We start from the raw sequence: 15,093 nt of genomic DNA, 5'->3' as shown, positions 1-15,093 counted from the left end.
CTTTTTAACATATCTGCATGCGTCCGTTTACTGGGTACCGAGATAGTCCATCTACAATACTGGTGTTACTGGGCAATAACAATGGAGTAGCCTTAGTTAACCTGCCTCCTCCTTCATAAGGAAATATACCATCAAATAGATCACGCAATGTAACATTTTCTTATTTTTGGTGACTACAAAATGTAACGTCTTGTTATAAGGATGCTGACTTCTTACCATATTTGAGAATACTTGTCTGCTTTCAACCTGTTACTATGAAACAAAAAAGTATTTAAAAATGTAAATGTAAACCTGGCCTTTTGTTTTGAAGCTTGAAGTGTTAGCCAAGACACTTCAAGCCTCAAGCATAAATTCTAGCATCAAACCTACAGGAAATAATTTCTGTTGCTCATGGCTCCATTCCAGTCAGCAAAATGGTGGCTGGAGTCAGATCAGTTGTCTCATTGCTCCATTATTTATCACCTAAGAGCATCCTTTTTCTATTTTCTCTATACAGAGCCTTTCCCATTGCGAGTTGATCACAGATGATGGTATCCGCCACCTGGGCAATGGTGCTTGTGCCCATGATCGTCTTGAAGTTATCGAATTAGATAATTGTCCTCTCATCACTGATGCATCATTGGAGCACTTAAAAAGTTGCCAGAGTCTTGAGCGTATTGAATTGTACGACTGCCAACAGATCACACGGGCTGGCATCAAAAGACTCCGGGTAGGGAGCAAGCTCTGCAAATCCTCTGTCATAAAAGTGGTGAATTGAAAATATATCTGCAGGGCTGGATCAACACATGGCTGTTATGTGGGATGTTCTATAATCAATCAGCTTTCAATGAAGAAAAGATTTTAAAAAATGTAGAGAATATAAATTTGACCAGTTCTCCTGCACACACTGTTTCAATTCTTTCCCAGTTTTGAGCAAACAAATGGTTGGAATTAGCATATAAATCATTTGAAAACAATGCACTGCAAATCAATTTGCACTGGATTTTTGTTTTGCTCACTTTAAATTGAAAAAATTCAAAATATGAGTGGCCTTGCTGTTAGGACTCTCCTTCACACATGCAGCAATACCCTGTATTTTAAGCTGCATTTATACAGTATTTTTAAAAAGCCCCATAACTACACTTTAATGCCTGCTGTGACGGAACACCTGGCACCCAGCCTGGGTGCTTCTGCCAAACAGTGCCTCCTGCCCTCCAAATCGTTTCAGCAGACCGAGAGCTAATACCAGCCCTTTTACCCCAAACATCGTACACAGACAAGATTTTGAGGTAGAACCAAAGGAATGACTGTTTATTGAACAGAAATATAGGTTTGTATACACTTCAATAGGTCAGTCACCACATAAACAATAAAAACAAATATTTACCCAAAACATCACACAATGGTTTAGTTAACAAGGTAGAGTTGGCACAAGGCTAATCCCATCATAGGCACCTCCAAGAGTTAGCTAAATTAGCCAACAGGCAGAAACAATAGGTGACTCAAATAACTCAATTAATAATGGGAATGCACACCTAGGAGGCACATAATGGGAGAGACACACTTAATGAACACATACCACCTTAATAAACAGACTATAGCAGGAGACCCCCAGCAACAGGTTGCTTGAGTTGATTATATTAACATCTGCTCCAAGTCTCACAGTCTAAAGCAGTCAATGCTGGCTTGGACATAGAGGCCCAAAATATGTATCTTGGTCCACCAGTTCCCAGAGCCTGTGTGTTTTGGGGAGACATGGACTTGATTCCAAGGTAAAATTACTCCAATCGTCCCCCAGGCAGACACCTCCCAAAGAATGGAGCCCCCCAAAACGCCTGGGCCCATAGTCAGGAGGCAAGAGGCTAGCCTACAGTCCCCTTCAAAAGCCCCTGTCCTGGCTGGGTCTGTCACACCTGCCATAAATATTACATTGGGTACCACACGGTGCAGTACACACAGGTGTGTTAGGTTGAGTTAAATATTAAGCAGCATGTTGCTTTCATGAGTCATCGATGCTTATCAGCTGCCTCCATTAATTTAATTGGTAATGCACCATAAATGCACCTTTAGCATTTACAGCATGCTGTTGAAGCATTTATAAAGTGTTAGCCAGGCACTGAGGAAGAGGCAGTAGAGGTTCCTATATCCTACAATGCACCGGGAAAATATAAAGAAAAAGGACAGAGCAGCTCCAGCCACTTTATCTTTGTACAGAGCAGCCGTGTGATAACAGCATTTGCTTCTGTGTGCATAAAGCCAGCCAGCAACACTGTCAGAAAGGGGCAGTGGCATTGAGAATTATTATTAGTGGCAAAGCTTTTTGTGTCAGCAAAGTGTTGGTGCCAGCAAGTTTCAGTGCCTACAAGTGACCATGACAAACTTTCCATGATCATCTTGAGCTGGACCAGGCCAAGTGTCAAAAGAGATCAAAGTATACAATTCCATCTCACAGAGAAATCACAAATTGCCTGCTATCACACCACAACCTAAACACACCTCAAAGCAGATGATTTCCTCTACATCACTTTCCCTTTAAGCAGTAACTATAGGCATTTAAAGCGGGTTCCCATTTAAAAAAAAAAATTAAAAGTCAGCAGCTACAAATACTGCAGCTGCTGACTTTCAATTGGACACTTACCTGTCCCAGGGTCCAGCAATGCAGGGGATCGAAGCCCCACTCGTCCCCACCCCCGCTCGTCGGCGCCGGCATTTCAACTGTTCACATGTGAGGTATCACTGTAAACATCATATTAACCGCTTGCCGACCAGCCGCCGCAGTTGTACTGCGGCAACATGGCTCGGCTGCGGGAATCGCCATCATGTTACGTCGGTTCCACTAGTGGCGCACGCCCCCTGTTTGCCCACGGAGCCGATGCGAGTGCCCGGCAGTCGCAATCACCGCCGGGCTCCCACGATCACTCAGGGCACATGGAGAACCGGGATCTCTGTGAGTAAACACAGAGATCCCGATTCTCTGAGGGGAGAAGTGACAGATTGTCTGTTCATACAGAGTATGAACAGCGATCTATCTCTTCCCCCACACAGTCCCCTCCCCCCTTCAGTTAGAATACACACTAGGGAACACAACCCCTTGATCGATATTTTGTAGACGCTATAACTTTTGCGCAAACCAATCAATATACTCTTATTGCGTTTTTTTTTTTGTTTTTTTTTACCAAAACTATGTAGAATACATATCGGCCTAAACTGAGGAAAAAAAATGTTTCTTTTATATATTTTTGGGGGATATTTATTATAGCAAAAAGTAAAAAATAATGCATTTCTTTTCAAAATTGTTGCTCTTTTTTTGTTTATAGCGCAAAAAATAAAAACCGCAGAGGTGATCAAATACCACCAAAAGAAAGCTCTATTTGTGGGAAAAAAAGGACGTCAATTTTGTTTGGGTACAATATTGCACGACCGCGCAATTGTTGGTTAAAGCGGCACAGTGCCGAATCGCAAAAAGTGCTCTGGTCAGGACGGGGGTAAAATCTTCCGGGGCTGAAGCAGTTAGGAGCCATTATTCTAGCCCCAGGCCTCCTGTTTAACTCTAAACCGGTAACCTGTAAAAGCTTTTAAAGCATTGCCTATGGATAATTTATTGTACCCTAGTTTGTCAAAATTCCACGGATGCAATTTTAAAGAGTCACATGTTTGGTATCTATTTACTCAGTGTAACATTATCTTTTATATTTTACCAAACAATTGGGTATTATATTGTGTTTGTGTGCAATAAAATTCATTAGAGTGTGTATTCTTCTGAAAATTTGCACTTGAAAAATGGCAGCACAATTATCGTGTGCCGTAAAAAATTGCACCAGCCACGATTTAATTCTCCAGGGCCCCTGCTTAGAAAAATATATAATGTTTGGGGTTTCTAAGTAGTTTTCTAGCAAAAAATGCTATTTTTTTTTTTTTTTTACATGTATATGGGAAATGTCAGTAGGCCTGAAACAACACCGACATAATCGATTATGAAAACAGTTTGCAACCTGCATAAAGAATGCACTATTTTTTTACATATCATAAACACACAACACACACACAGCTTGGTACACCATCCATACATGTCAGGAGGTACCAAAGAACTTGTGAATGTGTGAGGAGTAATTCCCTCGTGGGACATGTAGTCCTGGGCAGGAGAAGGAAGTGAGTGAGGCAGAAGCATTTTTACCTTGCCATAGGGGCACTCTATACTATACTTTGTGGCTTGCTATAGGGGCACTCTGAAGGCAGGAAGAGCCGGAAGCACCAGTGGGGGACTCCAGAAGAAGAGAATCAGGGCTGCTCTGTGCAAAACCATTGCACACAGAAGGCAAGCATGACAAGTTTGTTGTTTAACCACTAAAGGACCGGGTCTATATTTCAGACTGTGTTTACAAGTTAAAATCTTTTTTTTTTTGCTAGAAAATTATATAATGTTTGGGGGTTCTAACACCCTAGAGAATAAAATGGTGGTCGTTGCAATACTTTGTCACACCATATTTGCGCAGCGGTCTTACAAGCGCACTTTTTTTTTAAAAAAAAGAACACTTTTTTTAATTAAAAAATAAGACAACAGTAAAGTTAGCCCAAATTTTTTGTATATTGTGAAAGATAATGTTACGCCGAGTAAATTGATACTCAGCATGTCACACTTCAAAATTGCGCCCGCTTGTGGAATGACGACAAACTTTTACCCTTAAAAATCTTCATAGACAATGTTTAAAAATTTCTACAGGTTACCAGTTTTGAGCTACAGAGGAGGTCTAGTGCTAGAATTATTGTCCTCAGTCTAACGATCGCGACACTGTCTTTTAAAAAAAACATTTGCGTCACTTTTATTCCTATTACAAGGAATGTAAACATCCCTTGTAATAGAAAAAAAGCATGACAGGACCTCTTAAATATGAGATCTGGGGTCAAAAAGACCTCAGATCTCAATTTTACACTAAAATGCAATTAAAAAAAAAATGTAATTTGAAAAAAATAAAATAAAATATCTTCTTTAAGAGCATTGGGCGGAAGGGACGTTTGACGTCGCTTCCGCCAGTCAGTGCTATGGAGCCGAATGGGGGCCATCTTTCCCTCACTTGGCTCCAGGCGGTTCTCAAAGATGTGTCATTGTATTCCACTTAAGAAGTTGCCCACTTCTAAGGAACTGGCTTCCATTTTTGCTCGGGAGATCTTTCGCTTACATGGGTTACCCAAGGTGATTGTCTCAGACAGGGGTAGTCAGTTTGTCTCTCGGTTCTGGCGAGCCTTTTGTGCACAGTAGGGAATTCAGCTTCCTTTCTCCTCTGTGTATCACCCGCAGTCTAATGGGGCCACAGAACGAGCCAATCAGTCCTTGGAGCAATTCTTACGTTGCTATATTTCTGACCATCATAACAACTGGTCAGACCTATTACTGTGCAGAGTTTGCTCACAACAGTGCCTTGAGTTCTGCTTCCCGATTGTCCCCGTTTATGGCGAATTATGGTTTCCAACCTACCATGTTGCCTGACTTGTTTGTTCTGCAGAGTATTCCTGCGTTAGAGAAGCACCTTCGTGGTCTTCGTTCCACTTGGGCACAAGTTCAGGAGGCTTTGCAACATGCTAACAATAGGTATAGACTCCATGCTGACTGCAGACGCCTGCCTGCACCTTCCTACCAGGTTGGGGACAGAGTCTGGCTGTCGTCTCGCAGCCTCCGACTTCATAGTTACATAGTTACATAGTTACATAGTAGGTGAGGTTGAAAAAAGACACAAGTCCATCAAGTCCAACCTATGTGTGTGATTATGTGTCAGTATTACATTACATATCCCTGTATGTTGCGGTCATTCAGGTGATTATCTAATAGTTTCTTGAAGCTATCAATGCTCCCCGCCTGTGGAAGGGAATTCCACATCCTTGCAGCTCTTACAGTAAAGAACCCTCTACGTAGTTTAAGGTTAAACCTCTTTTCTTCTAATTGTAATGAGTGGCCACGAGTCTTATTAAACTCTCTTCTGCAAAAAAGTTTTATCCCTATTGTGGGGTCACCAGTACAGTATTTGTAAATTGAAATCATATCCCCTCTCAAGCGTCTCTTCTCCAGAGAGAATAAGTTCAGTGCTCGCAACCTTTCCTCATAACTAAGATCCTCCAGACCCTTTATTAGCTTTATTGCCCTTCTTTGTACTCGCTCCATTTCCAGTACGTCCCTCCTGAGGACTGGTGCCCAGAACTGGACAGCATACTCCAGGTGCGGCCGGACCAGAGTCTTGTAGAGCGGGAGAATTATCGTTTTATCTCTGGAGTTAATCCCCCTTTTAATGCATGCCAATATTCTGTTTGCTTTATTAGCAGCAGCTTGGCATTGCATGCCATTGCTGAGCCTATCATCTACTAGGACCCCCAGGTCCTTTTCCATCCTAGATTCCCCCAGAGGTTCTCCCCCCAGTGTATAGATTGCATTCATATTTTTGCCACCCAAATGCATTATTTTACATTTTTCTACATTGAACCTCATTTGCCATGTAGTCGCCCACCCCATTAATTTGTTCAGGTCTTTTTGCAAGATTTCCACATCCTGCGGAGAAGTTATTGCCCTGCTTAGCTTAGTATCGTCTGCAAATACAGAGATTGAACTGTTTATCCCATCCTCCAGGTCGTTTATGAACAAATTAAATAGAATTGGTCCCAGCACAGAACCCTGGGGAACCCCACTACCCACCCCTGACCATTCTGAGTACTCCCCATTTATCACCACCCTCTGAACTCGCCCTTGTAGCCAGTTTTCAATCCATGTACTCACCCTATGGTCCATGCCAACGCACCTTATTTTGTACAGTAAACGTTTATGGGGAACTGTGTCAAATGCTTTTGCAAAATCCAGATACACCACGTCTACGGGCCTTCCTTTATCTAGATGGCAACTCACCTCCTCATAGAAGGTTAATAGATTGGTTTGGCAAGAACGATTCTTCATGAATCCATGCTGATTACTGCTAATGATATCATTCTTATTACTAAAATCTTGTATATAGTCCCTTATCATCCCCCACTTCGTGTTCCTTCTTTGAAGTTTGAGCCTTGGTTTATAGGACCTTTCCGTATCCTTTGCAGGATTAACCCAGTGGCTTACACCTTGGACCTTCCTCCTAGTATATGCATCTCAAATGTGTTTCATGTCTCCTTAATGAAACCTTTTGTCTGCAATCGCTTTACCACCTCGGTGCCATGTCCTTACCCTATACAGGTTGAGAACCATGAGGAGTATGAAGTACAATCCATTGTTGACTCCCGTAGGCTCCGTGGGCGCATACAGTACCTGGTGCATTGGAAGGGGTACGGTCCGGAGGAATGCTCTTGGGTCTCATCCTCGGACGTAGATGCCCCTGTCCTCCTCCGTGATTTCCATAGACATTTTCCCCTCAAGCCTGGTGGTCCTCCACGGGGGAGGGGTCGTTTAGGAGGGGGTACTGTCAGGGCCGGGCTCAGCCCTTCCTTTTCTGAGCTGGCCACTCAGCTGTCGGCTAATTGCCAGCTCCCATCTCTCTCCACAGTTACCCAGCTGTTGTTGATTCTGCTTGTCAGTCCCGCCTACTTAAAGCCGTCCAGCTCACTTGATCTCTGCCTTCACCTTTGTCAACATCACAGAGACTTTCTCCTGCGTTCCTGTTAAAGACTTGCTCGGCTGACGTTCCTTCTGGCTCCTTATCCTGCTTGCTGTACTACTACGTTTATCTCGGTTACTGAACTCTGGCTTGTTTTGACTACGCTTACTCTGTTTACCTTATTATTATTATTATTATTATTATTATTATTATTAAATAAGTGTGATTTAACTTTACTTCTGTCTCGGTCTGATTCATGGTTCCTGATACATTTAAAGTAAGCGTTTACCAGTATTGTGCATTATATTTGAAATTATTATATCAAATAAGTCCTTTAGTACTACTATAATCACGTGAAGACCAGTCCTATTCTGACACTCTGAAAATTACTTAGAACCTCCAAACATTATATATTTTTTTAGCAGAGGCCCTAGAGAATAAATTGGTTGTTGCAATTTTTTAAGACACATGGTATTTGCGCAGTGGTTTTTCAAAGGCAGTTTTTTTGGAAAAAATAAACTTTCATTTTAATGTAAAAAAAAATACAATGTATAACTCAATTTTTTGGTAAAATATAAATATGGTGTTACGCCGAATAAACAGATACCTAACATGTCATTCTTTAATATTGCGCACACTCATGGAATGGCGAAAAACTACCATACTTAAGCACTTCAGCCCCGGAAGATTTGGCTGCTCAATGACCAGGCCATTTTTTGCGATACGGCACTGCGTCGCTTTAACTGACAGTTGCACGGTCATGCAGTGCTGTACCCAAACAAAATTGATGTCCTTTTCTGACAATTAGAACTTTCTTTTGGTGATATTTGATCACCTCTGCGGTTTTTATTTTTTGCGCTATAAAAAAAGAAGAGCAACAATTTTGAAAAAAACACTATCTTTTACATTTTGCTATAATCAATATCCCGAATTTAAAAAAAAAATATATATATATTTTTTTCTCAGTTTAGGCTGATATGTATTCTTCTACATATTTTTGGTAAAAACATCAAAATAAGCGTAATATTGATTGGTTTGCGCAAAAGTTATAGCAAAATAGGGGATAGATTTATGGCATTTTTATTATTATTATTTTTTTTTTTTTTATTAGCAATGGCAGTGATCTAGACTAGACCACGGTGGTATTATAAAAACAGAAGAAACAAAAAGAAAAACACCAAAAATGTGAACGAGGAGGTGTATATAAAAAAAAAAGGAAAAAGAACAACACAGCCTGAAAATATAGGCCAAATATAAACTAGTGTCATTAAGAATCAACCCTGTGGAGAGAGTAAAGAATGTGTCTCTGGAAATCTATAATCATCCCTGAAGTCTGTGTGAGACTTATCTTGTTCCCACCGGGAGCATCCACATGGAGTGTATCACCACCCAAGTTCCAAGATTCCCCGGATCCCTATATAAGGGGTACCAAGGTTCAACTATACGTATTGACCAAGTACAGTTCCTAGAATAGATGTCGCCCATTAAGTTAATCACGACACGAGCAATGTAGCAGCCCACATTTGTTGCAGTTAATGTAAGTGTTGTCAGGGCGTAAGTTTGCTCAATCTAGGTTGTTTCTGCGCTGAAAAGATACGTCAACTGCGTGGTCTCTAGCCAGATGAAAAAGTTGTACCCTGAGTTAAACAGGTTAAGTACCGTAATGGTCAAGTATAAATTCTCTTGTGGTGTTAGGCTGTTGGTGTTAAACCTGATGGGGGATAGGTTGCGGATAGTAAGTTCCGAGACCAATTATGGGTGCTGCTGGGAGCTGATGAATTAGACTTCAGGGATGTAGGCGTAATACTTTACTCCGCTGTTTGGGACCCGTGAGGGGTCTGTCGCCCATTCAGGGTTCCCGAGTTTTGTCCGCCGCCGCGGCCATGTTTCATCCATTTGGGAAGCTGCTTCTCTGGTGTGGAGGGTGGAGAAGTGTGGGAGCTTCTGGTAAGGGGTGGTAGAGCAAATTCTTGGTACCATTCAGGCAATTCTACTCTTTCCACACCTAGGCCTTCACAGAAATCTGGTAAGTCAGATGGCGAGCGCAGGATATGTTGTTTTCCCGCCAGAGTTACCACCAAAGCAAATGGGAAGCGCCACGTGTAACATAGGTCATGCTCCCTGAGTTTGTCCAGGAGGGGGCGCAATGCTCTGCGGTTTTTTAAGGTATTTTGGGAGAGGTCCTGGAAGAGCATGATATGTTCACCATTAAAGACAATGTTGTCATTCCTGCGTGCCTTTCTCATGATGTCTTCTTTAAGTGGATAACTCTGAAGGCAGAAAATAATGTCCAAAAGGGGGGCCGTGTCCGGGCCTCTAGCTCTAAGGGCTCTGTGGGCTCTCACAAACTCTATATCTGTATCTTCCTTTCTTTCCAGCAGGGAGTTGAAAACTCTCTACAGTGCAGGGATGATCTGATCAGAGTCCACCGTCTCAGGGATCCCCCCACCCTGATATTATTCATTATTCCTCCTCCCCCGGTTGTCTAAGTCCTCTAAATGCCTGTTCATTTCTATAAACTGTAAGGCATGCGAGTCTGTGACCTTCTCCAATCTATTCAGCGCTCTGTCCCTGTGCCTGCCTGTGGCTTCTACAGTCGCCATCTTGTCAGTCAGTACTAAGTGGTTTGACTTCAGGTGATGGCAGCTGAAAATGTTGATTTTATGTCGGCAGCGAATCCAGACATGTCCGCATATGTGAGGGGTTTGCTGGAACTATTGCGTCCCCTACCTGGTTCCTCGACTGCTGATTGCGAGTCCTCGCTGAAGTCCTCCTCGTCCTGTAGGGCCCGGGCCATCTTGAGGCCTGCACCACTGCCTCGCGGTGCTAGCTGTGCTTTGAGCAGTTCGGAGATGCTCCTGGCAGTGGAGGAGGCTGCGGAGTTACGGCGGGATCTGGAGTGGGGTGTCTGAAGGGTCAGTTTACCCATCTCCGGGTCTGCGCTCATGGGTTGTCTGACTGCAGGCTGTGTCGTTCCCGGAGCTCCTCTAGAACGTGTTTCAATCCCGGTCACTTGCCAAGCCACTCCCCAAATTATTATTTTTTATGCCATTCTTTAAAAAAAAAGCAGTGTTTACATCTGCCTAACCGGAAGTGACGCATGACGTCACTTACTGCCTCCTAGACTACAGAGGTGGCAGGGGATGAAAAGAGTCCAGACCAGCTCTTTGATAACCCGACGGCACCGCCAGATTGGATACCAGGCTCCCCAATCCCAATGGAGAGCCCAAAAGAAACGGCAGTGGGAGGGGGGCGGTGTTCCCTCCCGCCGCCTGTAAAAGCAATCCAGCGACTAATCAACCGCTAGGATTTATTTTGAATAAAAAAGCATTGGTGGCTGTAGTGTGCCAAGAAAATATACCCGACACCATTACACCATCAGCCTGAACTGTTGATACAAGGCAGGATGGATCCATGCTTTTATGTTGTTTACGCCAAATTCTGACCCTACCATCTGAATGTCGCAACGTTTTGTCAATCTTCTATTGTCCAATTTTGGTGATACTGTGCAAATTGTAGCCTCAATTTCCTGTTCCTAACTAACAGGAGTGGCACCTAGTGTGGTTTGCTGCTGCTGTTGCCCATCTGCTTCAAGGTTCGATGTATTGTGCGTTCAGAGATGGTATTCTGCATACCTTGGTTGTAACGAGTAGTTATTGGAGTTAGTGTTGCCTTTCTATCATCTCGGACCAGTCTGCCCATTCTCCTCTGACATCAGCAAGCATTTTCGTCCACACAGCTACCGCTCACTGGATATTTTCTCTTTTTCTGACCATGCTCTGTAAACCCTAGAGATGGTTGTGCATAAAAATCCCAGTAGATCAGCAGTTTTTGAAATACTCAGACCAGCCCGTCCCGTCTGGCACCAACAACCATGCCACGTTCAAAGTCACTTAAAAGAGAAGTATGGGTTTCCTTTTTTTTCCTTAATCCTAATCCTTAAGAATTGCTAGTATCTACAAATCTTTCCTGCCCTCTGAGAAGTGCACCGTTTCTGTTAAAATAGAGTTAATTACCTGTGGGAGGGTTTACAGACTTTCTTGAAGGGTCATACCGACAATGGGAAGTCTGAATCCACACCCTTTCCTGTCATCTGTGTGATTGACATCAGCTCTGGGCTCTTTGCTTCACACAACACACAGAGCTCCCCCCCTCCTTCCTCCCTGTTACAGACAGACTGATCTCCGCACACATTCAGGAAAGCAGCAGTCATTAGTGAGTGTAGAAGTCAGTGATAGTGCTCTGTACAGTGTATTATATTCTACTTTCCTGCTAAAATTATAATGCAAAGAATACATGTTTAAAGTAAAATACAACACTGGCTTTTGTCAGCATTTCCTGCGTTTACTGTAAAACAATTAGAATATTGTGACTTCATCATTTTTTACTGGCTGTTCAGATTGTTCTATGTGATTGAGGTCATGGAGCCTTCCATGTACATATGCTGGTTTCAAACTGCTAGGAGTACAAGGGGTGGGGGTGATGGGACTGTATAGGAGTACAGGGGATGGGGATTACGGGACTGTATTGGAGTACTGGGGATGGGGATTACGGGACTGTATTGGAGTACTGGGGATGGGGATGATGGGACTGTATAGGAGGACAGGGGGTGGGGATGACGGGACTATAGGAGTACAGGGGGTGGGGATGACGGAACTGTATAGGAGTACAGGGGATGGGGATGACAGGACTGTATAGGAGTACAGGGGATGGGGGACAGGGATTACATCAGTGGCAGAGGGATGGTGTTGGTGGGCGGGGTGGGTTCAGTGAGAGAGGGATGATTTGTATGTACAATAAAAAACGGGACTCTGGGGAAATATCTGGGGTCACTTTAGATGTGGGGGAGTTGTCAGTCTCCCTCTCCTATGCACTGTACACATGTATGCCCTCTACAAATAGCACTGTGTTCATTTCAGAGAACACATGAAGCAGGTTACTATGCTCCTTACCATGTCTCCTCTTCTGATATAACACAGTGCTGTGTTGAAAGCTTACCTGTGTTCATTGCTGGACATGCTGGAGAAGTGTTCAGTGACTCTCCCCCCTCCCCCAAATGGCTGAAGGAGATGCTGATGAAGACTTTGAATGAGTGGGGGAGGAGGGAATTCAGGGGGCACAGGAACATCAAAGCCCAGGAGAGAGGTGTTGGAGTCTTGCAGAGGAGAGCTTGCAGATAACAGCCAGAGAAAGGTGAGGAACACTTCACTGCTTGTGTCACGCTGTCTCTGCTTCCGGGTTATAGCTGGGGACATGCTGCCATTGAAACAGAGGCACGCGTGAAGAACGTGCTCATTCTGGATAGCAGCCTGGGTGTGCACCTCTAAACCAATCATTCCCACATGTCCAAGAGAGGAAGGGAGTGAAGGAGGGGCTGGATTGTGGAGCTGTATCCACCCCCTGTAAACTTGAACTCAGAGAGAACCGTTAGAGGCTGCTTCTGGACTCTTCAAAGAACTATTCTACAAAAACTAGGGCTGAGGAAAGAAAGGAATGCAATGCAGGTATGAGGGTAGCATGTACTACCTATTTTTGCATTCCCATACTTCTCCTTTAAATCACCACGTCTAGATGCCTAAATGCATTGTGTTGCTGCCATGTGATTGGCTATATACAGTGGGGACAGAAAATATTTAGACCCTTTTAAATTTTTCACTCTTTGTCATATTGCAGCCATTTGCTAAAATCATTTAAGTTCATTTTTTCCCTCATTAATGTACACACAGCACCCAATATTGACAGAAAAACACAGAATTGTTGACATTTTTGCAGATTTATTGAAAAAGAAAAGCTGAAATATCACATGGTCCTAAGTATTCAGACCCTTTGCTGTGACACTCATATATTTAACTCAGGTGCTGTCCATTTCTTCTGAGATGGTTCTACACCTTCATTTGAGTCCAGCTGTGTTTGATTATACTGATTGGACTTGATTAGGAAAGCCACACACCTGTCTATATAAGACCTTACAGCTCACAGTGCATGTCAGAGCAAATGAGAATCATGAGGTCAAAGGAACTGCCTGAAGAGCTCAGAGACAGAATTGTGGCAAGGCACAGATCTGGCCAAGGTTACAAAAAAATTCTGCTGCACTTAAGGTTCCTAAGAGCACAGTGGCCGCCATAATCCTTAAATGGAAGACGTTTGGGATGACCAGAACCCTTCCTAGAGCTGGCCGTCTGGCCAAACTGAGCTATCAGGGGAGAAGAGCCTTGGTGAGAGAGGTAAAGAAGAACCCAAAGATCACTGTGGCTGAACTCCAGAGATGCAGTCGGGAGATTGGAGAAAGTTGTAGAAAGTCAACCATCACTGTAGCCCTCCTCCAGTCGGGGCTTTATGGCAGCCTCTCCTCAGTGCAAGACACATGTAAGCCCGCATGGAGTTTGCTAAAAAACACCTGAAGGACTCCAAGATGGTGAGAAATAAGATTCTTTGGTCTGATGAGACCAAGATAGAACTTTTTGGCCTTAATTCTAAGCGGTATGTGTGGAGAAAACCAGGGATATCCTGGACGAAAACCTTCTTCAGAGTGCTCAGGACCTCAGACTGGGCCGAAGGTTTACCTTCCAACGAGACAATGACCCTAAGCACACAGCTAAAAAAAACGAAGGATCGGCTTCACAACAACTCATTGACTGTTCTTGAATGGCCCAGCCAGAGCCCTGACTTAAACCAAATTGAGCATCTCTGGAGAGACCTAAAAATGGCTGTCCACCAACATTTACCATCCAACCTGACAAAACTGGAGAGGATCTGCAAGGAGGAGTGGCAGAGGATCCCCAAATCCAGGTGTGAAAAACTTGTTGCATCTTTCCCAAAAAGACTCATGGCTGTATTAGATCAAAAGGGTGCTTCTACTAAATACTGAGAAAAGGGTCTGAATACTTAGGACCATGTGATATTTCAGTTTTTCTTTTTTAATCTGCAAAAAATATCAACAATTCTGTGTGTTTCTGTCAATATGGGGTCCTGTGTGTACATTAACGAGGAAAAAAACAAACTTAAATATTTTTAGCAAATGGCTGCAATATAACAAAGATTGAAAAATTTAAGGGGGTCTCATCTCTTCCTCCAAATATAGTGTTTCCATTGTGCTCCACACTTCCCTTCCAAATCCACAAAATTGAAAAGTCATTCCGTCCTTGTGATAGAGAAAAAAAAAACCCTTAGCCTGTACAAAAAAATTCTGTTTAGGAGGCTATTAAGCCAATTCAAATCACCCTTAAGCATCAACCTTAATATCCCAAAAAAAAAAAATAGTGAGAACTATATGAGGCTTCTATGAGCCATACATCCTTCATAATCAGTGAGTAAATATGCCCTCTTCCCTTTACTATATCTATTCAAACTATCCCTTCTCTTCTGTGCCCCCCTTCCTCCCTAAGTGCTCTATCCCTTCCCATTTCCCCACCTCTTATCCCTTCCCCGTATTCAACCCCAGGTGAAAGGTGAAAAAAAAAACTAATAAGGGAGAAGAGGAGAACCCCCCCCCCTCCCGGGACACCCACGATCGAACCCAGAGACCACACTGCTCTTTACAGCGTTGTTCTAT

At 43.2% G+C, this 15,093-nt stretch overlaps 1 protein-coding gene across 9 annotated transcripts in view; it reads left to right on the top strand.

Annotated features, from left to right (window-relative positions):
- The window catches only part of FBXL20 (F-box and leucine rich repeat protein 20), a 592,644-nt gene that overhangs the window by 376,809 nt on the left and 200,742 nt on the right, over positions 1-15,093 (top strand). For 8 of the 9 annotated variants that reach the window (XM_073608335.1, XM_073608334.1, XM_073608332.1 and 5 more), the window contains exon 14: positions 497-709. The exons of the other annotated variant lie outside the window; for it this stretch is intronic. In XM_073608335.1, the coding sequence (XP_073464436.1) occupies positions 497-709 (213 nt within the window). The remainder of the gene's footprint in view (positions 1-496; positions 710-15,093) is intronic. 9 annotated transcript variants of the gene reach the window in all.

Source organism: Aquarana catesbeiana, linkage group LG12, assembly GCF_042186555.1.
Source record: "Aquarana catesbeiana isolate 2022-GZ linkage group LG12, ASM4218655v1, whole genome shotgun sequence".
In the NCBI taxonomy this organism is placed as follows: Eukaryota; Metazoa; Chordata; class Amphibia; order Anura; family Ranidae; genus Aquarana; species Aquarana catesbeiana.
This window is presented reverse-complemented; position numbering and strand designations above follow the sequence as displayed.